The sequence below is a fragment of the Athene noctua genome, chromosome 1, assembly GCF_965140245.1.
Source record: "Athene noctua chromosome 1, bAthNoc1.hap1.1, whole genome shotgun sequence".
NCBI lineage: Eukaryota > Metazoa > Chordata > Aves > Strigiformes > Strigidae > Athene > Athene noctua.
In genome coordinates this window covers 110042359-110067151 of record NC_134037.1, presented here as the reverse complement: position 1 = coordinate 110067151, position 24793 = coordinate 110042359, and the positions used below count along the sequence as shown (strand labels likewise).

The 24793-nt window shown below is 39.8% G+C and overlaps 1 protein-coding gene across 6 annotated transcripts in view; it reads left to right on the top strand.

Annotated features, from left to right (window-relative positions):
• Positions 1 to 1359: 1359 nt before the first annotated feature.
• The window catches only part of CDC42BPA (CDC42 binding protein kinase alpha), a 189524-nt gene continuing 166090 nt past the window's right edge, over positions 1360 to 24793 (top strand). For all 6 annotated transcript variants that reach the window (XR_012632934.1, XM_074897332.1, XM_074897329.1 and 3 more), the window contains exons 1-2: positions 1360 to 1788; positions 2580 to 2804. Coding sequence is in view for 5 of the 6 variants with exons in the window: in XM_074897332.1 (XP_074753433.1) it covers positions 2609 to 2804 (196 nt within the window). In the remaining variant the exon portion in view is untranslated. The remainder of the gene's footprint in view (positions 1789 to 2579; positions 2805 to 24793) is intronic.

The following is a 24793-nucleotide window of genomic DNA, read 5'->3' as shown; positions in this document are numbered from 1 at the left end:
GCACTAGTGACTATACTTGAGCAACTCTGAGCAAACATATGGGACTTTTGTTTAATTGTATTGTATATTTCATCTTCATGGGTATATAAGACTGATGTTTTATATCAGCCAGTAAAAAGGCCAGTTTGAAAAAAGAAGTATTATAGAGATGCTTGTTATGGCAAAACCCAGCTGAGGGTCTTCTGTCGGTTACTGAACTGAGGAAGCAGATGTCCGAGCCGTTTCGCTCCCCGGAGCTCCAGCAGACGCAGGACTTTGCAGGTTTTCGGAGAACGCTGAACTTCACCCACAGCCAGTGACCCCTGGGAGCTGCGCTGCCTTCCTCCCCGTTCACCTGACTTCTGAGGAAGGACAAACTGAAGTTACTGGTTGACATACAGATGACATTTAATCCCCCGCAGTAGCCTGAGCACCACACCGCGCCTCTGACACCTTTGGGGAGGAGAATCGCCAACCACCGCGCTGCCGGGCAGCTGCCACATTCCACCCCGGAGGTGGCCCCGTTTCAGCGCCGAACAAGCCCGTTCCCCCGGGTGTGCTGGGGGGTGGCACGGCGGGCTCCTCGGGGGGGCCGGCACCTCATCAGCGGGGTGTGACCGCCATGAACCGCCGCATTTTCGGTCACGTTTTGAGCCGTCGAAGCGTGAGGCGGATGGGGTCTGTGCTCGCTCCTGGAGCTCGGCAGAACTAACCGTGGCAATGGAACGGCTGGCAGGGTACTGCTCTCCCTGCCCGCCGGCCTTAATGGGGCTGATTTTTAATTAAAGGCGGAATTGCCGGGAGACGAGCCGGCAGGGCAGCGGCTGAGGGGGACGGGGCCGCGGGCGGCGGCGGGGGGCCGCCGGCGGCGGCGGAGGGCCGCGGCGGGGAGGTGGCTCCTCTCGGGGAGCGGGGGAGGCCCCGGAGGGACCCCCGGCCTGGCGGGTGGGTCTGCCCGGGGCAGCCCGGCGGCTGCGGCCGGAGCCCGCGGGGAGCTGCGGGACGGCCTCTCCTCTCCTCTGTCGCCCGCCGTCCCGCCCTCCCTGCGCCTCGGTCCGCCCGTATCCCTGCATTCCCTGCTGCAGCACCCCCCTCCTCCCCTCAATCCCATCAGTAGCGGCGGGCCCGGGCTCGGCTCCCCGCGCTGCGGCGGCGCTCGGCGGCGGCTCCCCCCCGCCGCGGCCGCCATGTTGGGCTGCTGCGAGCTCGGCGGCGGCGGCGGCAGCTGCTGCGTGTGACCGCGGGAGGGAGGGAGGAGGGAGGGAGGGAGCGGCGGGGGAGAGGAGGGCGCGGAAGCGGAGGAGAGGGAGGGGGAGGGAGAGAGGGAGAGGGAGAGAGAGAGAGAGAGAGAGAGAGAGAGGGAGGGAGGGAGGGCGCCGCCGTTACCCCTCCCCGCCGCCCCGCGCACGCACGCACACACACCCCACACGGGCACCGGGGGAGGATGCCCTTTGCCCGGCGGGGCGAAGCCGGGAGAGCATCTCGCCGCCGGGAGTGAAGCCGCCGCCGCCGGGGCCTCCCGGCCCGCAGCGTGCGGCCGGAGCGGGGTCGCCGGCGCTTCCCCTCTGCCTCAGGACGCGCACCCGGAGGAGGAGGAGGAGGAGGAGGAGGAGGGCGCCGTCTCCGCAGCAGCAGCAGCCATGGGAAGGATTTGACAGGGCTCGGAGCGCTTCCCAGCCGCCCCGCGGCGGTGCCGGTGTGTAGGGGCGCGCGTCCCGCCCGCCGCCCCTTGGCGCAGCGGAGGAGAAGGGGGCGACGATGAAGACTTTAGTTTTTTTGAATCACTGAAAAGCCTTAAAAGGAGACTCGGTAAGGAGGAGGAGGAGGAGGAAGGGAAAAGCTGCCTGGGGCAGGACGTGGCTGCGCCCTGAGGAGGGGCGGCCGGGGGGACCTGCGCCCCACCCCCACGGCGGGCGCGGTGGCCGCGGAGGCGCTGCCCGCCGGGGCCGCGGCCGGGGCCGGGGCCGGGGGGGCGGCGGCGGGGCTGCGCGGCCCCCTCCCTCCCTCCTTCCCCAACGGTGTGCGCCCTGGTTCCTTCTCCCTTTCGTGTCTATAAAGATCTAAATACATATAATTTTTTCCTTTCCCATCCGTTGTGGGAAGCGAAAGGCTGGTGCGAGCCGAAGGGGGCTGTTACGCTGTAATGATGCGGTGGGGCTCCTCTCAGGATCGTGCTGCATGATCTGCATTTTGAATGAAGGAGAAGACCTTTTTAAATATATTAAGTGCGTATGCCTGTGCACGCACGGGGAAATCGGTGTCAGTCAGTCTTGGTTGAATTTGAGTGCAATTATTATTATTAAGGCATCAGGAGTGGCCATGTATTTTTTTTTTCCTTCTTATTAAGCATATTAAAAGATATATATATTTTTAGGATAGCTATTTTCTTATCTTAAAAATTATGCATACACAGATATACACATTGTGTGTGTCTGAAAGTCGCAGGGGTTTAGTTTCAGGTCGGTAACACCGAGGTGGGCTGGAAATCAAGCACTGACAGAGTTTGACACTTGTTAAAAATACTGTTGACTTCTTTTTAAGCAACAAAACCCTCAAAAGATTTTTTTTTGTTTTATTTTTTGTTATTTTTTTTGACAAAGTAATAATAATCATTAAAAAAGAAACCCCAATGCAAACTGAAACAACCATGTCTGGAGAAGTGCGTTTGAAGCAGTTGGAGCAGTTTATTTTGGATGGGCCAACTCAGACTAATGGGCAATGCTTCAGTGTGGAAACCTTGCTGGATATACTCATCTGCCTTTATGATGAATGTAATAATTCTCCTCTGAGAAGAGAGAAGAACATCCTTGAGTATCTAGAGTGGGGTAAGTTTGAATGTGTTTATTTTGTGTACATCCGTCCATGTTCCTGTCTGCTTTGTATAACGTCTGTTACTTATGTGTAAGAGGGGATTGTTTATAATTCAGTGTTTTACTGGGAAGTGTTATCAGTTTTACTGTTTTTACTGTATTTAAACATGGTGGTGGTGCTAAAAAAAAAAAATCCATATTGGATATTCGTCTTTGAGGTATGCATGTAAAATGTATGTGGAGTTTTTTGTGAGAGGTTTTTTTGACATGGATCACACTCTGGTACATGAGGCGTATTTGTTGCCTTCAGGCCCAGCTGTTGAGTTTTGTATCTGAAAGTTGCTGGGAATGTAGAAGGGTGAGGGCTGAATTCTCTGATGCCTGGAAAAAAGATCAGTACACAATCCTCTGGTTTGCATCTGCAGTCAGATCTATACTTCTTTAAAAGGTGTTGATCAACATGGAAATCCTCCATCTCTCTTAAACGATATGGTTTTGAAATGACTGTGAAAAGGGAGAAAATAACATTTTCTTCTTTAACATAAAATAGTTGCTGACTTTATTAGATTGATTTTCCTGATGAGGATAACAAAGTTGAAAAGCAGAATGAGCAGAATGAAATTGTGTGTCCCCCCAGCACCCTTTCCATTTTCTTTGTTTCGGGGAGGTAGGGTATTTTGCAGATTTTTAAATGAAGACAGGTAGATGATAGCATTCCAGTTCTTCTTAAGTTGTTATAGAACTGGTTGTCTCTATGTTTTTCTTTTTAATTAATTTTCTTCCTCCTCCTAAACATAGATGCAAAACAGAAGATGCAGTCTGACATAAGAACCTTGATGAGAAACGGTTACTGTATCTGACCTTCAAACTTCAAAGTCATGCAGCACTTCTGTATTTACGTGCAGAACCATTTACCACATTTGCTTTGTAATAAATACATAAGCAGGCCTCCTTTATTAAAAAAAGGGCACATTTTTAAAAAACGTAACAGGCGCTTGATTAATTAGCTGGTTGAGCTCTTCATAATGAAGTCACCGAGGAAAGACATTGTTTTGATAACTGATCTAACAACTTGAGGCTGATATATGTGTGTTTTATTTTCCTGCTCCTCACTGTAGTCATACTGACATCTAAAGGACATCTGACTCAGTAATTAAGTTTCTTGTACTGTTCATATTGCACTGGCCTTTGTTTTCTTATTATCTGGAGGAACAGGCTATAATTAATGCGTTCTAGCTAAGGAGGAAGTAGTAATTAAAAGTACTTCTGAAGAATCTTCCCTCTAAAACTGTCACTGGCATACAGAAGCTGTGAAAAACTGGGAAAATATGGTGGCTTCAAGGGTGTTTTGTATGCAGAAACTTAGTGTCGTCTGCAGCAGATCTAGCCAGCTGATATCCTGTAAATAATAATAAAAAAAAGTTAACCGTCAGCGTAATGGTGTGTTTGGGACCCATCGTATTGGGTGCTTGTGCGTTCGGTGGTGGTTGTTTGATGGAGAAATGTATCATTACAAGGCTCTTGACGGTACCTGAAGATTTCTGTAATAAACTTTACAGGCCGCTGATGGAAATAATACACTGTTTTGGAAAGGCTGGAGTAAGGTTTCTTGCTGGCCTATTTTTCCTGCTTCTTTTCCGCTCTCATGCTCCAACTGTGCCTTAGTGGGACTCTTCATCTTCAGACAAGACCAGTTCCTCCCATTTTCAGAGCTGAGTCTGTCTGCTCCCAGCTTTGCTCTCTGGACTTCTACCCTGATTTTCAAGAGTGTTTGTGAGGTGAAATGCAAGAGCAACAGTTTCTACTGTCTGACGTTGAGGGTGTCTATGTGAATGATGTCTTTATCCTGCAAACACTCACATGAGTTGTCTCTTCTGAAAGCCAGCCCTTCCATTGAAACTAGCAGTCTCTGGCATTTCTGTTGAGATCAGGGGGTTGGCAAAATGAGGTTCTTGCAGAGGTAGAGTACCCTCCAGTGATTTGGTGCAGTCAAGTTACTGAGGGTACCCTGTTCTTTGATGTAATCGTGACCTCACGTATCTCTCCCCAGGAGGGGAAACAATGCAAGGGGTTGATTAGAAGGAGGTTATATGTTGTTTTAAAGTCAGAGAAGTGCCGAATGGTGGCAGAAGCAGAAGGCTGGCAGCCAGAAATTGTAGGCTCTACCCCTGCATCCCTCAGTGACTCAATGTTGAAGTGCTTTCAACTCGTTTTTTTTCAGCTTCCCTACTTGAACGTTAGGGAAAATACCACCAGTTGTACACCAGGGAGTTCTGAAAGCTGCTGTATATGAAGCACTCTTAATTTTGAATGTACCGTATAAAATAGTGTGTGTTAATTTATTTTTCCCATCAGTGACATAAAACGTGGTGCCTGTTATATCTACTGGTGGTCAGTTGGTTGCTGTCTTGGAAAGACATTTTGTGGGTTTATGCCAAGCATCCATAATTTTGCTTTATTACTATGATGAGTGCAATCTGAAATTATTGTAACTGGTCTTAGAATGGTATGAACTGGTAGGTTTGTGCACTTACAAATTGCAAAGTACAAAGTACTCCTGAGAACTGTTCATCATTAAACTGCTTTTAAAAATTATTTCTAGAAGCAAATAAAATTTATTTATATAGTTATTTTTAAGAAAAGCCTAATAAATAGCTGTTTGGTGATCAGAGTCCTGCATGGCTCAACAGCAAATAATTTTTTCCTGCTTTTCAGTGGTGCAGTTTTGAGGGTGCTGTTTGGTTTTGTGGGTGTTTTGTGGTTAGTTTTTTTGAGGGTGCTGTACATGGATGTGTATTTTTATTTAAGCTGTTCTAGGTCTGAGATGTTACATGCTGTGTTTTATGTAAGACTGAATACTCATAGCACAATCTAAATTTTTTGGAGGAAAGGTTTAGGAGGTATTCTAGCATGGAAAAGCTAATGTGGTCTTAGTAACGGCCATGTGACTGCTGCTATATTTAGGGGAACTAAGCAGCTTCATGTTCTAGTCCTTGGATCTTTTAGGACTATTTTATGCACTTGTTATCTAGATCTATAATTTATTAAAAACTGAAGCAGCGTGAAACAGTTGAGAGTCTGAACTGGTTGCTCATCTTTTGATGTTACAAGTTTGACTCAGCAAGTGGAGAAAGTGAGGTCTTTGGAATGTGAAGTTGAATTTTACATTTTTGTAGGTTTTCAGTCGTTTTGAGTGCTTGGCATTACATTGGATTGGTTTGAAGTGTTGGGTTAATTGATTATTTTGTGATTTAGAATCTGTATTACTTCTAAAATCCCTTTTTTGGCTTAAAGTGAAAGCATAATTTCCCTATTTTTATACATTATTAATTTTGTGACATGCAAAGAAGATGATTTGATTTTGTTGTTTATTTTACGTAGATATTTTATATGCAAAGACAACCATGGAAACAACCATTGTATTTTAGTTCTGAGGGTTAAATCAGGGCAAATTTTGAGATGACGGGAAGGAAATGGAACGTTTAGGTTTGGCTTGTTCTATGTATCTGATGCTAGTTTTCATTTTTATCTCTATTGATAGCTGTATTTGTGATTTAGAAAAGGGACTGTCTAATTATAGCAACTGGAGCTTACCAGAAAAATCTATTGAGAATTCCAAGCACTTTGCTTTTTCTTTTCTACATGTGTTTGAGTTGCCACAATGTCTCAAGACCGTGAGGGATGTAACAAGGGCTGTTAAGCTCAACCTGAAATAAAAATACAGTGTTAGAAAGAAACTTCTGGAGATGTCTTAGTTCTGGGAAAACTTCCTTTACAATGGCTTCAATTTGAATTGTTTTTTAAAAGAAACTAGAACAATGTTATTTAGGATGCATTGAAAGAAAACAAGAATAAACTTCAAAATGTGTGGAGGTATAAGAGAGGGAAGATGGAGAGCACTACCAATAGTGTGGGGAGGTCAATGACTTGATTGTTTTCTTGTAGGAAAAGTGTAAACTGTCCTTTAGTGGTTTTTATGTTGGATTTTTTTCTACCAAAGGAGGGTTTGGAAGGATTAAATTGTTCTGATTTCACCTCTGGTAGAACTGAAATGTTGTGGTGTTTATGCAGTGCTGTTACGGTCACAGATTAGACTGTCATCACTGGTATCCTACTTCTGTCATTCAGATGTGCAGCGTGTCTTCTGGATGTTAAAAATGGTTCTATCGCCATAAACCCATTTTTTCAAGACAGAGATGTGGAGAGGTTGTCAGAGTTTTCTTTCTCTTTCCTCTCACATTTTTTCTTAAGAAAAAATAGTATAACGTTTTGAAGCTAGGTTTGGTTTTAAATATTAGTAACAAAATAAAATAGAATCTTGCCTCTAGACTCCTGCACCTCTTCTGTGTTGTTCATTTGTTTGTAGGTCATGACACAAGTCACAGGCTTTTGCAGCTATGAGTTGCTTATATTTTGCTTTTAGAACAAACTGTTAAAAAATAATCCTTCTTTTAGGTTCTACTCTTCATAGAGAGAGCAGTAAAAGACTTCAGCTTTTAAGTGTTCCTTATTTTTTATTAAAGTAGACTTTGGTGCTTAGTACTATCTAACCTATTAGAAATAAATTTTTCAAAAAAAAATTTACATTTTAGGAATTACCTTTTTTTTTTTTTCCTTAATGTAGTAATAAAACTGGAAATACCTCTTGGTCTGATTGACATAAGGGAAAACAGTTATTAAATTCTTTTTGGGGAAGAATGAGCATCCTGCTTGTCACAGCAACTTAATGGGCTTAAGCATATATCTGATTGTAAATGTGAGTTATTTCATTGCCTGCAGCTGAAGTATGTGGAGGTGTGGGGATCCAATCTATGTAGAAGTCATCGTGGCATTCTTGAGGCACACATTTCTGTCATTGTTTACGATAATGCTTTACTGCTTATTTTATGTAAACTGGTGTTTCTGTTACATAGCTGCAGCTAACAAATGCTTTTTATTGATTAGGGTGAAAGAAGGAGGGTTTTCAATGCTGTCAAATAGAAACGACCTTCCAATCTCATGTTTCAGAATGTTGTGTAAGCAGCTTTTGCAGAGATGCAGTTTTATACCAACTGACTTGAAAAACAAAGAAAAAATTGCAGGAAAATACGTAGGAGAATGGTTGACTGTGCGGACCTTATTGTTAGGTAGCTCTGTGTTTAGCCTCTATCTATACCTTTTGAATTGTGACCTCTCCCACATTTATTTCAGTTTTGATTCTTGTCATGAACAGAGGAAACTAATTACTGTAAGTTTATCAACAGTTCTGATGTGATCAAATGAGCTGTGAGATCATCCAGTTAATTCTACTTGTTTTGCATGAGCGTTAAAGCCAATTTCCAGTAGAGTGAGGCATTAACCCATTGTAACACATTTGTTTCTTAACACGTATACCATATACCAAGTTTTTAAAACGTATTTTTACTTAAAATTAAGTGGGTTTTTAAGGATGTTTGTTTTGGTTGGTTTTGTTCTTTTGGGCTGGGGAGGTTTGGAGGTATTCAGAGGCTGCCTGACAGACTCTGTGGCTTGTGTATTTAGATTGACTGACTTCTGTCAGTGATGTCCTTTTTATTGCAAAGGAGTACAGCTTGCTTAAATAGAAAGCTAACTAATACTTCATTTTCAGGAATTTTAGGAATGCCTTTATTCTGTACAGAAATTCCTAGCATACTTTGGTCTAATGGAGACAAATGGAGAAATACAATTATGAGTTAGTCTGCTCAGTGGGCATTATAAACCTCATGACAAAACAATAAATTCCCTGTTACTAAGACATACCACATTAAAGGGTTAATCCAGTAGTGTATTTGGGGGGCGGTCATAACTGTAAAATATACTGCCAAAGGTGTGTTTGTCTTAACCTCTGTGTAGCACATGATGCTGAGTATGTGTGTACCTGGTTAAACTCCTTCCTTGTCTTTTGGCCCTTTTACACTCTTTTGTACGTTTTTACAACCCGTAGCCTTTTATTAGTTCGCAGTTGACTGAAAGGATATTGTGCTGTAAGAACAATGAGCTTATTTGGCCCAACATAGTTTCATACTTTGTTTTTATATATATTTTTATTTTTTTTACAAAGATGGAGAGGAATTACCTTTCTTTTTGAAGCTGTATCTTATGCCTATGCATCAGTGCTTCTGAATAGCAGCAGCAAATAAAAGTAATTTCACTTCTGATTCATACCTGTGGCTGTATAGTTAAGTGTCAGTGTTGATTTGAAATTTTATTGTGAATAAATTGCAAGTACAGTATTTCCAGATACAAAGTAGATTCAGGCTACTATCCTGGTAATTATTTTTCCCATATTAGTTTTTGAAAGTGGACGCTCTAAATTATCCTGGATGTTTGCAAAATATTAACCCTTTGCAAAATATTAACCCATACATAGCATCCCTAGTTACTTTTATACTGTAAAAAATTTATCATCTCCATTTGCACAGAGAACTTCCAGAAGCAATTAGATCAATCCTATTGCCAAGCTGTTAAACCTGACTAGAAAAGGTACAGTGGATAGCTGAGACAGAATTAAAAGAAAAGGCCAGCTCCTAGACTCTTTTAAGTTTTACCTTTTGGCAAAGCAGGCATTCCTTCCATAAGCATTTGTACTTGCTTAATTTGATTTTCTTTTTCTGGCGGAACAACTAGAATATTTTGTTCTACTCTGGTCTAACTTACCTCACCACATTATTTTTCTAAAATCCTCATTAAGCTTGGGAATGCTACTAATGTGGACTAAAATCTTTAAAAAATGCAAGTGATTTAGGTCAGTCATGTGCAATCTTTTGTTAGCTACAAGATTTTTATTTCAAGTAGTTTAAACATGACATTAGGCTTCATAATACCTGAAAAAAATCTTCTATTCAGATGAGTCAGTTTGCTTTATTTCTCGTAATACACCCTAATTAGGTTTACTATCAGTCACCATGGATAAAATCCACATGAGGTGTATCCAGACTCCCAAGACTTAGTGTTTCATAATTCTTCCTTATCTGTATCCGGACTTCTAGTTTGATTTAAATTATTTTTGTTACACAATATGATAGGTTTCTTTTATTCTTAGGGTTCAGCTTCTTAGCACACCTTATCTCTGCATCTTTTGGAAAAGTTTTTGATCTGGAGCTTGTAGATGTTATGAACTGCAGTATTTTCTAGGCCATTTTGAGGAAAAAAAGCCAAGCTTTTAAATGTATTTTGTTCAATAATTTAGTAAAAATATATGGTAATTTTTTTTTTGTAGAAAGACTAGGTGAGTTTAGAGTGGCATTCAAAGGGGAGGGAAAAAGCATGCATAGATGTTAATAACAGTAGCTACGTTTCCTTCAAACGTTGTGGGATTAGGCCAGCAACACTTTATTGATCTTTTGTTCGGCTTCAGTCTCAGAAGTCTGGACTTAGAGGAGGACTCTGTTTTATCTCAGGAGCATGGAAATATGTTGTTCTCCAGAGTGGAGGATATTTGAGCAGTTTTTCTGTGCAAAGTGATTTTCTTTCCTTTTTTTTTTTTTTTTTTGTATTCCCTCCCACTGTTGTCCCCATTTCGTCCTTTTCATCTTAAAATCCTACCTTATTTTAGGCTTGTGTGACTGTGCTACTTGTAACATGACCTCACCTGTGGTGAAGTGCCCACAGGTCTCCATTTCTGAGTTCTTCCTCCTTTCCTTTCTGTGTGTGTTTCATGAGTAATGTTTTTCCAAAGCAAAGCTTTAGTGTAGGTACCTTTTCTCAGCTGAAGCCTCCTTCTCTTATTCCCCGCATCCATTCTTGTTGCTTTTCATCTGAGCAAGATCTCACTTTCTCTTTCTTATATGAGGCAGATATCTGTGTGTCAGTGGGATGCTCCTGTGGCCAAAATCTTGGTTTCTGCATTTGGATTGCTTTTTTCCTTTGTTTCTCCGCAGTCATTGTCAAGCTTTCATGATTTAGGTGGTCAGGCTCATAATATAGAAATTGTGTGTGGAGAATGGTAACAAAAAGTTGTCACCTGTGTGAGCCATACACATAGGCTTTATTTACCTACAGGTGCATCTACACAGTGTTTTCTGTAAACACCCTGTATATTTCTTATTAGATCCTGTAGGTATCAATCGATTTACTAACATGAATCATTTCTGTTTGTAAGCTCTTGTAGAGCTGGGGCCTTGGGCTGTTTGTTCTGGCTGTAAGGAGTTGTGATCTGTTTTAAAAACTCTTGTAGTCTAAATATGAGAGACTTGAGTGAGAGTATAGCTTTTACCATTTTAATACCTAAAACTAAAATAAAGAAGTTGTAGGAAGGGTAGCAACAACTTTTGTTACATGACTGTGAAGTGGTTTAAGAAAATGTCATTCGTGCTGTGGGGACACCGTAGTCCCAAGGTATTTCCTGCTGTTGCTCATTGAAGATCTTTCACCTTTATTACGCTGCCCTTTGTAAATAAAGCACTGTGTTGTCTGGATGTTTTGTAGGACACATAGTAACAAGAGGAGGAGGAGGAAATAGGAGTTAGTATTTTAACTGTAACTCGTCTGGTTTTATCTTGGGTGTGAGCTGACTTGATGGTGTCTTAAGACTGGCCAAGTCCACTGATCTCTGTTTTGTTGGTGCTTGTGTGGGCAGAGGGACAGATTGCAGTTGAAAACTAACCCTGCAAAAACATGTTAAAGTCTGTTGATCTGGTTGTGTGAAACGATTGTACTGGTGTTTGTACAAAAGAAGGGGGCTAGGACTGTGACAACCCAGACTTCAGTGGCTTCACCTACTGTAGCTCCTGTGCTCCGTGTTTGGAGGCTGCCTCTCAGATTCCCTCTAACATACAAAAAAGCTACAACTTTGAATCAAATTTTGACATTACCAGCTTTTTCTGATGGATATGTGGTGTAGAAATTGTGAGCCTTTTTGTTTCCATAAGTTACCAAAATTTTTCTTCTTGCAATGAGAAAACTTCTAATCATGAATAGGCGTCTACAAAATAGCTGTCTGATTTTGATGATGGCAGTTTCTTGGAGAAAGAAAGTGTTGGTGTGTTTGTGTGTTTTGTGGTATTTGGCATAGTATCAATCAATGTCTTTAAACAGTTTTCCTTGTATGTTTTGTAACTGAAAGACAAGAATTCTTGTATTAACACACTTGGAATGGTTTTGTTCTATTTCCCCCAACTTTTAGAAAACACTTGACGTTGTTCTATTTTGTGATAATTTAAAAGGATCCTTTTATAATTTTGGTAGGGACTGACACAAAAGAGACTTGTTTTTGCTGTGATCTGATATGTTGGAGGGAAATTATAGAAGCAGCTTCCTACACAAATAGAAATTTGCAGAGAAAATCATTGTCATTTAGCTGTGCTGTTTCTGTCCTGAGATGCTTTATTTTGTTGTGTCCCTCCACCCCCAATATTGACTATTTTTATTTTCTTAGGTAGCAACCGCCTTTAGCTAGTGAAAGATATATTTCTAAACTTTGTATCTTTGCAAAAGTAGTAATTTAACTCTCGAAATAAATTGAGGCAAATTGGTTTTTCTGGATCTAAGTATTTGGTAGGCTGACATTTTTGTTTTCTTTATACTCTTGTGTCTTACCTGTTTTTCTGAAAGGAAAAATTATCCACTGATTTCTGAAAGGAAGAATTATCCACTGATGATAATAATCCAGACTCTCAAAAAGCAAACGGCACTAAATAGAGTTAAGGTGACTAAGATATGTATATTGTTGCAGCTGGGGTGTGTTATTTCTTGGTTAACTTGATCCTCGAGTAACACTTGGAATTGAGAGAAGATCGTCTGGGAAGCAGTTACTTCTAATGACATAGTTTCTTAGATACTTCAGTGAGTGTCTGTACAAATAGGCTGTTGAGTATATGCTGCCTGAGCTCATGTGTAACATCTGAAAAGTCTCTTCCTGGGTGATTTAGCCGAGATGTCATCTGATCTTACTGGCAGTAGCCTAGTGCTTTAACTGTCTGAGGGGGGAAAGAAGGGGTGCAGTGGGGGCAAGCAGTTGCTGATTTGCTGTCTAGCTACACTGTTGAATTTTTACATTCCTTTTCTCCAAAAGTTAGATTATTTAATGAAATTAATCAGTATTAGTTACTGACAATATTACATTCGCTTTGTGATCCTTGGCACTACTAATAGAAGGGAATCTCTTCCAAGGAATTCTTGACATTAGTACTTAAAAATTTGCTTTAATTTCACCGCTAAGTTTTCTTCATAAGGGAACAATCCAGTCTCGAAAGTTGTTTTTCTTTATCTTGATCGTGTAATTTATGTTGTCAGTAAATGTATTTAACCATGTATATGATCACAGTTATAATTACAAAAGCTTCTTAAACAGCCCAAAAGCTATATATGTCACTGTGCATTAACTGCTGCTGAAGCCTCAATACATTTAGTTCTACCACGTGCTGAATCTGTGGCACTAAAACCCTTCAATAACATCAAACTGTCATATGATTATTCAAAACTTGTCTAATTTTGTTCCATATGATCTTGTGATTTTTTTTTTTCCCCATCCATCTTTAATTAAGAAATAGCATGTTAATGGCAATTCTTAGTGATGACTGCTTGTGTTCAGCAAAATTGAATTTTGCTGAGCTGCTAGGTCTTAAAATGTAAGTGTTATTCTGTCTCTAAAAGAACAACGGTTTCTTGCCTTGCGTCTTTCACTTCAGAGAGAGATTCCATCTTTTGGTGATTTCCTTTTATTTTTGTTTACTACTTTTTTTTTTTAATTTTTCAGTATAAAGAAACCATTTTCTCTAATAAGTCTCTGCCAGATCTGGTGAGATCACTTGTTTGGGGCAAGTATTTTCTTCAGTAAAATAAAGTAGTTTTGATCTTACTGATCCCACTGATTTCTAAAGCAATAAACAAAACTTAGTGACAGATTTTCATGGCATTTTTGCTAAAGACTGCCATTTGGTTTTGGTTTTACTGTAGATTTTCAGTTTCTCTTGAGCACACCTTCTCCAGTTCTTTCTGTATCCCTCCCCGCCCGCCTCCCCTCCAGCATGTGAAATCACACACTTTTACAGCGACAGGGCGTGAAGGTCATTCTTAGCACCGTTCTAGCATCTGAAGTACAAAACCATTTCCTATGGGAAACGGCAGAGGAAACTTGCAGGAGTTGGAAGATGGTAAGTGAAGTAATTTTGGCAAAGCTACAAGGATTTCTTCGTGGTATGCTGATTGTTGTTTTCAATAGCACCCCCCCCACCATCCCCCAAAAGCTTGTGGCAGAATTTTAATTAACTTAAAGAGAAGCCAGGTCAAGCATGTCAAACTGCACGTTCGAGTTAAGCATAAACACGTATCACAGGGGTTTGGGGTCCTTTGTGTGTGTGTTTATAAAAGCGGTGTAGCTCTGCTGCATTGTGTAACACCTGATGTCCTTTCTCACTTAGAGTATTCGAATAAGCTAAGTATTTGAAGTCTGTAAGTGTGCTACTTGCCAACATTTTGAGCCTCTCAGTTTCAGCCTAGGACTTGATGAATAAACCCATGTTCTCTTCTTTCTCTCTGCCTTAATGTCCATCTTATATCATACTCCTCTGTACCTGGTACTTGAGGACTTAGGTGCTGTTTTTCCAGGCTGCTTGTTCTCTTACAGAAAAAACAGGCTCTCCAGTCAAAGGCACATTTCCCAGCCAGAGGTGGTGTGCCAAGACTTCAGAAAGTTTAGACATCTGAATGGAGATGGATTCATCAGTGGATATTTAGGAAGGGGGACTGTCTGTCTTTCAAGATGAGTCTGTATAAAATTCTTAAATAGAAATTCAAATACTGTATTTAGAAGACTCTGTGTGTATACATAGATTATATATATAGGAAAATATTTTTTTTTTTTTTTTTTTGTTACAATAAACCTATACAGACTTTAGGTGGTAGGCGTTGACTTAACAGCTATGAGCCAAAACTGTCATGTGTGTCTGGTAGGAAGAAGAAAGCATTTGTAAGCCAAATTCTTCTCCCATTTAATGGAGATAAGCGTGATGTTAATTCACTGATAGCCGTGCTGTATTAAAGCAGTTCATATTTGCTGCTGAGCTTTTAAAGAAAGCCAAGCCACTTATGTGAAGGCATTAACTAGTTAAGAATTTAAAACTAGATTTCAAGTACTGTAGCTTTTTCTAGATGTCCAGGGAGAGTATTTTCTTTATTTTGCTTTAATTTTTTAAAGGATACTTTAAAAATGTGTATTTGTTTCCAAGTTAGGAGGGTTGTAAATGTCCTTTTTCAGTAGTATGATTCCTGGTGAGAAAGTAATTTACAATGATACTGGACACTTGCATATATTGCCTTGAAAATCTGTTTGAGAAAATGGAGTGGTTGTTAGCATCTTAAATATCTCTGCAAAGAGATGGAGTCAGAGCTCTGATTTGTTCAAGGCCATTCAAAAATTCATGTGGAAAAGCAGTTTCTAGGGTCCAGGTCTATGTGTACATTCCTTCCAAATTTTTTTACTTCCAAAGTTTTTGAAATGTTTTCTGTGGAAATTCCTGAAGGTGTGGGTAGCTTGTAACTTCTGTGTTTAAGTGCTTTATTTATTTGCTTAAATTTTCAGCATACTGTTTGGGCACTCTCTTTTTTGGGTTGTTACTCAAGAAACATTGGAATCTTATTTCTGTGATCTTGTTGCTGTGATGTCCTCTTTCCTCCCTGTCCTGTAACTTCAGCGTTGTACAATTTGTAACAGTGGCAATTGTTTTATTTCTCAGAAGGGAAGTGCTCTTTTCTGCAGTGATCAGGTGGCTGGTTGCCAGGATTGTGTTTTGAGCAACTGTTTATGTTTGTTGAACTTGGACCTGCATAAAAATTAAGCTGCTTTTAACTCATACAGCAGTTTGTACCTCACCTTTTCAAAATTTTTCCTGCAGCCTCATGAAGTACATGCATGCCACTGGTACTTCAGAAAAATTGCCCCCAAGTGTCTAAAGATCTTGTATCAAATGAAATACATACCTTTAAATCTTGTTTCATAAATAGTAAGTAGGATACCGCTCTGCCACTGATTCCTGCTGCATGTGGGGTTTGCTTAGCTTGAGTGGACTTTGAAGATGACTGTTGGTGGTGTTGGAGCAAGTAACCATTAGGCTGCAAAATTCAGTTCAGAGAGGAGAAAGGGAATTTGTATATAACATTGCTACACTAGAAACTTTTCCCATAAAACTTTGTATGTTTTCAGGAAGTCAAATGTGATGACAAGAGAGATATCCAGAAACTTGATTATAATCTCCAGCTAATGCTGGAAATTATCTCCTGAAAAGCTGTATGTGCACAGGTATTGCTCTGAAAAGTTTTAAGTGAAGGTTGAGGCAAGTCCTCTTATAACCTTATATTTAGTCATCAGTTGAAGTAAAACAGACAGTATAGGTAGGTAATTTCACAGTACAGTTACTTCCGTGGATGAGGAAATTCCCCCTCTCTACCCTTCCACCCCTCCTTTTTTTCTACCTGGTCCTCCTGAGTATCTGCTTCCTGCCTGTTCCCACTGCACTGTGAACTGCCCTGTGGATTTTTGAAGCAACTGTGCTGAATAAAACTCAACTTTCCATTAAGAATGGATGCTCTACCTTTTTAGTTAATTTTGTTTCAGTGTTTTGTGCATAAGGAATTTTGAACACATTCAGTAGGGTGCCCTGAGGTTGGTTGGTCAGTCAGTCAATTTTTACAGCAACCTAGTCATGACATGCCAGAAGAGAAATGCTGAATTTTTCTTTTTTAAATAGTACTGCAAAAGAACCATTCAAGATCTATTCATGAAATACTACTTCACAGATAGCAGCTATCTCCCATATGTAATACATAATGCTTTACATTGGAAGCTGTTATTTTTTATGAGGGAGTTTGTTTAATAAGGATATTTCTGAGTGGTTTCACTGTGTCATTATAATTTGCACTTACTTTGTGTTTTGTTGGTGCAGAAACATTTTATACAACTTGCTGTAATTTATCTTTTTGCTCTGCCAGATTTAAATGGCAAAAGTTCTTGAAGTGTCCCAAGGTAGCTATGGTATACGTGGAATAGAGCAATTGGAACAGGCATGGAGTTTCTCCAAGTTCGTCAGTGAAAGTATGGTAGGGGTTGGAATTTTCCTTCCAGGGTCTACTGCCATAGCCAGCCCTTATGTGTGCTTTCTGAATGTGGGGAAGGAAGATTAGTCCTCTGCTCTGCTGTAACATATTTAATATTTGTAAAATGACAGTGATTTAGGGTTCTCATTCTTGATTCAGTACACTAGGACTTCAGAAACTTGCCTCCTTTCTTTTACAGTCAGATGTGGAAGGTCACAAATTAATTGGTGCTCTGAGGTGATAGGTTTACTGAAATGAATATTTCTTGCTAGTCTGCGGAGAGTGGAATTTGGGGTTTTAATCCAGTCTTGGCTTCATTAGCAGATGGATAGAGTAACTTTTAATGAGTTTTTTGTTTACAGTGAGCTTTCTTGGAAAAAAAACATTAACAAAATATAAGACTTCAGCCTGACCGCATGACATCTGAAGTAACGGATAGTCATTTACACCTGTGTAAAATAAAAGGCAGTCAGAACAGTAGTGGGTTTTAATTTTTTTTTTTTTTTTTTTTTTTGGTATGGAACAGTAATATCTGAATGAAGTGCAAGCTAGTGCAAAACCAGATCCTACATCAGTATTTGTGTTGGAGAGCTTTAGTAACTCATTTGTGGTTTTCCTGCTTGTAAATAATGCAGTTATCCCGTCTCCTGCTGAATGTTTTTATTCTTTGTATTTTCTGCTGATGAATGTGTCTGTTTCTCTGAGCTATATAAGGAAGGGTATAGAGCCAGTTACTCACTGATTTCTTGAGCTAAATCCCAACTTGCACAGAAGAACTTCATGTTCTCCTGGAGGTTCTTGGGTCCTTTCCCCATTCTCTTCTCAGTTTCATGTAACAGAGGAATCTTCCTGTTATGTGATATTAGTATAGCAAGTCCTGTCCATTTTGTGAGCTCAGTACTGTAGTAGGTGAGTTGAGGATTAAATGGAGAGTAACACCTTTACTCATCCCTTTGAATACTTTTTCCCTCTTGTTTCTTGTGCGTTTAACTAGTAGCTGAGACTGAATTGCCATGTTCAAGAATCTCCTAGGCTTTGTTAGCACACTCAAAATAATCTTTGTTTTAAGGTATTTTTCAGACGAAGCATGATGATATTTTTCCTGTGGGTTCCTTTAATTCCTCAAAAATGTTACTGCAGATGGTTGCAGTAGAAAAGAAGCAGCATGTTTCTCTCTTGTGATTTCATTAATTGCATACTGTGCATCACTTTGGGGCTTATTAGCTGAGAGGAGTTAGGATTCTAAACTTAAATACCTGAAGTAATCCATTAATATTTTTCTTTTTTTATGTTGATCATGGTGTTAAGAGAAAGATAAACACAAGAAAAGTCAATGTGATAATTTTTCTTTCCTCCTTCTTTCAAGCCTGATAGCTCAGGAAGGAAATCTTACCATGAAAAGAGAATTTGATCCGTCACCATTTCAGTGGTATTGCAGAGCACTGGCCTTCTGGTCATGTTCAGGGCACTGCCCTCTGCTTAGCTTCTGCACAAGTGCAGAATAAATAAAGGGTGGTTCAGAACAGCCTTTCCATGTTTGCTGAGCATTATGTACTCATTCTTAAACCTTAGTGCTTTGATATGAACTAAATGCAAAGCCAAAGCCTCTGTTCTCCAATATATGTACCTTGCTTTTGAGGGGTTTCAAACTGGTGGCAGGACAGGTAGGACCAAATCTTGCTTACTGAGTTCTCAGAATCATTCCAAGCGTGCGCTAAATATGACTTGAACGGTATGCAAGGACTGTCTTTGAGTCCTTTGGCCTGGGGTACTCTTTCCCCTGAATTTGAGGAGTTAGCTTTGTATGTGAGAGTGTGCCCACTGCCTGGCAAATGTTCAGGTTTTCAGGCAGTCTCCGATAAGAGGAGTCGTCAGTCTTTCCTGTCATTTGTAAATGCATGGCCTAATTCATGACTGTGTTATGACTTTTTTGTTTGATATCAACTGATATTTTGAAAGCACTTGTAGAAGTAGAATCCTTCCACACTCACTAGATGTTGAGCATTTTTTGCCTGGCCTCTTAGCTGCTGTTTCAGTCATAAAGATTTACAGCTCAACTCCACAGTTGGACATCTGCACACCTGAGGGCAGTGAAGTGATTGCAGGGTGAAATGTGTCTACAGTAGCAGCAAGGCTAGCTTAAGAAGTGGAAGGAAGTCTATTGTGCAACTGTACCTGTTAAGTGTTCAGATTTTCATTTATCTCTTTCCCAGAAATACAACATCAGATCCTAATGGTGTAAGAATGGAGTAAGGCACATGACAGTGTTGGTGTTATGAAGAAATTTACCTGGTGTTCTTTCTGCATCTGTGAACTATTTTGGCTGCCTAAAAACTTGAGCTAATTCTGGTTTTGCATTAAAAGTCAGGGAATTACTTCTAGTCTGAAAGAAAGGAAATGGGAGTATTGTTTATAGCTTTAACCAAAATAGTCTATATTGTACTTTATTCTCAAATGGGAAGGTAAGAGGCATTCCGAATTGCAATATGGGGAGTCTTTCTGGGAACTGCTTTGAAGGTTAATGTTGCTTTCTATACTTTTCTCCACTTGCGGGCACTTGAGTGTGGAATATGGAGCATCAGAATTCAGAAAGAAGGAGCAGCAGGGAGCTGGTCTCTGCAGGTCCTCTGACGTGTGGTGAGGTTTAAGCACGCTGCAGAGAAGAGGGGGAGGATGAGGGACATTGGATGCATCTTCCAGGGGCTCTCTCAGATGTCAGGCCTGGGAGCGGCCACTTCAGAGGTCTGGTAGAAATTGGGTTTAGGAGCAACTTAAAGGTGATTTTTTTGTTTAGATGTATCCTGAATGTTACGTAAGTAGATTTTGCCTGAAAATTTTGATGTTATTTAAGTGATTATTAAATGATTTAAGAATACAGAAAAAATTTCTGAAAATTTGTTTTGTTACTAGTATATATCTATGATAGAAATACTGAAAGAAATAATAATTAAAACCATATAAACACAAACTGACAGATTTAACAGTCTATCTGTGTGTGTCCCGTCTTTGTACCTGTATGATTGTGGCATTTTCTTGGCCCCCCCCCCCCCAGTTTTGCTTATCCCATAAGACAGTAGGGCTCTGGAAATTCATTCAGATGCTAATGGGGAGTAAGCTGTCAAAGTTAGCTGTCAGTGTAGTGAGTGAAGTTGTGGTTTGCAGAAAAGGAATTTTTTTTTTAATGCGGTAATTGAATGATGCTATGGAAAATGTGATTCTTTTGTTGACTGCTAGAGACGGTTGGGGTTTTTTTTTATGCTGATACTAGATACTAACCACATATTTTGTATGTAGCCACTAATTCTGCGTTCATCACCATATGGATCAGTTAGTTGACTTCCTGTGGTTTGATGTGAAGAGATACTGAGAAGTCTCAGCTGTCACTTAAACCAGTTGGAGCTCTGCTTTAAACTATAAAGCTCTATGTAATGCTATGTGGTCTACAAAACTTTTGTCTGGATTTCTGAACTTATTAGTTAATATTGGATGACCACTTTTTCCCTTAATGTTTTATGTCCCAATTTCCTTTGTGATAAAGGTGGTAACATCACTGGCTCTTTGAAGGGTACTTTGGAAGGTACTGTATTTAGGATCCTCTATAAAGAGTGCATTTAACAAATTTTGTGAGACTTCACAAGTCTTGAAGCAGAATAAATAAGATGGGCTGTTTTCAGGAACCACCTGAATATATCTTATCTGAGCATTGGAAAGGTCGTAGAGTGTTGTCATTTGTATATTCATGCCCTCTAGTTTGTCACCATCCCAAACTAATCTCCTTCAGCATTGACGTCTTAGCCAGTTTTGGTTAGGATGGCCATTTTCTCTGAATATGTATTTCGTACCATTCTTGAAAACAACTGTTTTGGAAGAGATGAGCAGAATTTGTCTGAGTTAAAATGAGGTGTGATGGAGCTACTGATAGATGAGGAAAGGGAAAAGTCTGTATAAAAGAGGTGGTGACAAGTTTCGTTTGGCTTAGTCTCAATGTAGATAGCTGAGGGGGGGTATGCTGTGATTAAAAGAAGATAGTCTGTGTTTTAGAGAAGTAAGTGCATTTTAGAGCACATGTTTAAAATTCCCATAGATTCAGTGAGAGTTTGTAAATGTATTTAAAGGCTTCCAGAGAGGGATCCTGTCTGCCTAAATTAAAGGTTTTCTGTCACGTACTTCTCTCAACCTTTAGGAGAGCATAGTTCAGCTTTTGTGTAGTGCACCTGTCAGTTTGCCTTATCACCACCTTGCAGTTGATGCTGTTGTGTCTTTGAACACGCAAAGGTAACTCTAAAGCCGTAGTCCAAAATAATTTTTTTCTTGTTAATTTGAAGGAGGGGTGATTGTAGGGAAGCTACAGCTGCATGTTGTTACACTGTTTGAAGTAATGTGCCTCAGCCAGTAGGGAAGGAAGCCAGTGTTTCAATTCCAGCTCCAGTCGTTTGTGGCTAGAAGACAGCATCCAGGCCCAAAGATAAAGGACATTCTGTATCTCTTCTGCCTCACCATTTTTGGGAAAAGAGCACTGTGTTTTCCTTCTCCAGTGGTAGGCTTTGTAGTAGGAACATACTTTTCCAAACCTTAATTTAAGAAAAAGCATAACACTGATTGTCTTTCCAAAATTCCAAGTATTGCTTTTTGTACTTTCCTCTTTTATATTTTCACTGCTACAGAACAAAAACAAAGCAAGCTACTTGTCAGTTATCAGGAATATTCAAAGCTGCACTCCTGACATTGTGCCACATACTTGGTATAAGAAAAACCTTCCTTTTGATGGAGATGTGGGCATCTTGAGCCCTTCTTCTCTGCCTTGGTAGGTACACTTCTAGCCCTGGTACTCTTGCTCAGATTCATAGAGTGCAAAGTGGAGAAAGCAAGCCTTCAACAGAGACAATACCTTCAATAGCGATCAAATCTTAATCTTTACATCCATACAGCTACTTCCATGTGGTTTGGAGAAAGGAAACAAAAAGTATATAAGTTATGCCTTAAACTGTGCTCCCATGTCACTATTTCATCAGCAGCCTCCCTCATTTAAAGTTTTCCTTGCCCCTGGCAATTAATCTTCTTCAGACCCTAAGCTTGGAAGCTTGCACACCACATGCCTTGCACTAGACTTGAGATCTCTTTGGGCAAACTCCTTCTTTTAAGTTTACTTGGAAAAATAATGCATTAATACCAGTATTGGATACTCAGTCCATAAGAGTTCCTGGCAGCCTGGCTGTATCCAGTTTAGAGGTAGTTCTGTACCTGGACAGATACAGGTGGTAATGATGCAGTTATATAGGTGGCCAAAAAAGTTGCTGAACCTTGCTAATTAGTGGAGAATGATGCAAATCACTTAGCAAATCTAACTAGGGAAATTAAAGATAGATTTTATTGGCAAATTAGTATGATTCTTCTGATTGTATATTCTGACTACTTCCATAGGAAAGGAACCTGTAAAAACAGTATTTCTTTTCAGTCTGACTGTAGATTTGCAGGGTATGGGGAGATTGTCTACAGGACCTTCTTAATTATCTCCTTTGAAAGACTGAATTTTCATCATTTAGTTTTACCAGATCAAGTTTACCTGAAAGTGAAAATAATTGTCACAGCCTTGTATTTTATTTTATTTTCTGCAGTGTTTTTTATGGTAGCATCAATCCTCATGTTTGATTCTAATGAAGTTCCAGATACTTGCTTTCTATGTTCTTTAGTTGCATAATGTGGACAACAGTTGATCTGTGCTTCTCAGGAGTCTTGAGGCTTCCATAGCTGTAGTATGTGATGTGCTTTGAAGAATTCATGTAAAATACAATGTTTAGTCCTGAAAGCCACAAACTGGTAATTTACTCTGGATTTCTGTCATACCCTTCGCTGATTGTCTTAGGGGAACAAAGGGTGCTTACAACTAATTGAGGTGATCTGTTGGAGTTCCCGGTGAGTGATGCTCAGAGAGAGCACTGGGAGAGGCCGGGTTGTGGCCTGTGTACCCCATATTGGGGGTGGGATCTAAACTTTATGCATATGGAGGGGTAAGCCATTGTATTGCACTTAAGAGCTGTCAGGAGCTGTTTAATTTATTTTTACCTGCACAGTATTCACCTTTTAATCAGAGGTTTATATGAAGTGCTGTGCAGTGTTGCTACCTGGTTAATTCTGTGAGAAGGATCTAATCTACAAATACACCCATGGGTATCAGTTTGAGTGAAGATATTTAGGATATATATTTGGGTTGCAGGTTTTGGACTTTTTTTGTGGCTGTGAGCCTGTTTCAGGTGAAAATCTGAGATGTGGCACAGTTACAGAATCCAAAAGAAGTCTGAAATGGTTCAAATGTTGGCAATTTTTTTATATGACAGTCTGTATCATCTGTTGATGTATTGAGATCTAGTCATTTTTTTAACGGTTGTCAAGTTATTAACTGATTTTTGTTTGTGGGGAAACAGTAAAGCTTGGTCAGAAAACAATCCTTTAAGTTGAACATTTCTGTTCTTAAGAACAAAAGCAAAATCCTTGTGATCTTATTTTGCTGTTACCGAAGAGCTACCTGTGGTATTCATCCACACTTTGACTGCTGCTGAAGTAAGCACCAAAGAAAAAACACTGCAGCTTGTTCTATCTTCATCCAATTGTAACAAAATGATGCAGTAATCATGTCCATGTTGATATTTTATTTTAAGGAGCACCAATGAAATTTGATTATTTCAAACTTTAAAAATGAATTTTTTGTAAAATAATGGAAAAATACCAATTGGTGTATGATATAGGAGAGAAGGTGTGGGGGTTTTTCATGTAATTTATTCCAGCTCCCACATCTACATGCAAAAGACAGTTATTCTAATAGACTTGTACAAATCTTCTGAGCTTTGGCAAACACTGTGTTGTTGCCCGATTCATATTTACAAAAAGTTACTCTGTGTGCTCAGATATGACTGCAGTATCATGCAAAGCTTGTTAATTAAATAATGCTTTTAAATTCTTTTTGAGATAAATTTCTGTTCTCTAGCAGCTCTAACAACAGACATGGCTTTTCTGTTACATGTGGCCACTTTTTAAAGAAACAGTTCTACATACTGATTTTCTAATACTTTTTATTTAGAAATCTTTTGGGCCTTTGTGGATAGATGGATAGTTGTGTGAGAATATAAAACTATTAAAAAATAAAGTGTTTAAATGTGAAAAATAAGTGTTACTAAATAAGAGTGTACTTAATAACTGCTGCTGATCTGCTGTCCACTCAGGTAACATAGATTTGCAGACTTTTAAAATACAGATACAGTTTTAAAAAAATTTGAAGTAAAGCAAAAGACATATTTTTATACACAGAAAGTATGCAAAGATAATTAGAGCTGTGTGAACATGTATGTATTTTGGTGTTGGGTTTGGTTTTTTTCAAGGCAGACTATCAGCTGGATTTTCTTGTGTGTTTTGTTTCTGAAGGCTTACAGTGAAAAATTTTGTAAAGAATTCTTGTGAAATAAGCCTAGAACTCTTATAAATACATTTTAGTTTTGGGAATTGAATTGTGGGTAAAAAGTTGGAGAATCATGTTGCAGTGCTTAAAAATATGTATATTATTTTTAATTCAGAAAAGCCATTCCATAATGGTGAAACATAACTCCAAATGCTCCGTGCTTCTGAGCAGTTTCCTTTGCAGGAAGGCATGACCATGCTTAATTCTGTTTCTGGAGTTATTCTTGCGTTGCCAGTGGGATGCTGGAGGCACATCAACAGATGGCAGCCAAGTGGAATTTGAATGTGGGGGTCCAGATAGGAAGTAATTAAATGTTCGAGGTTTTGTTTACTTGGGTTCATTTTAAATATCTTAATGGATGTTTTTTGGTTTTGGAAGCCTGGCCCACAGCATTGATAAGTAATATTGAATGAATGGCTGTTACCAAAGAGTGAAAATGGTGTGGCGGTGGTGGTATGTTTGAAGAACCTAATGTAAAGGAAACTTAAGTGTGTTCTCACTGACCTTATTTGCTAAATCAAAG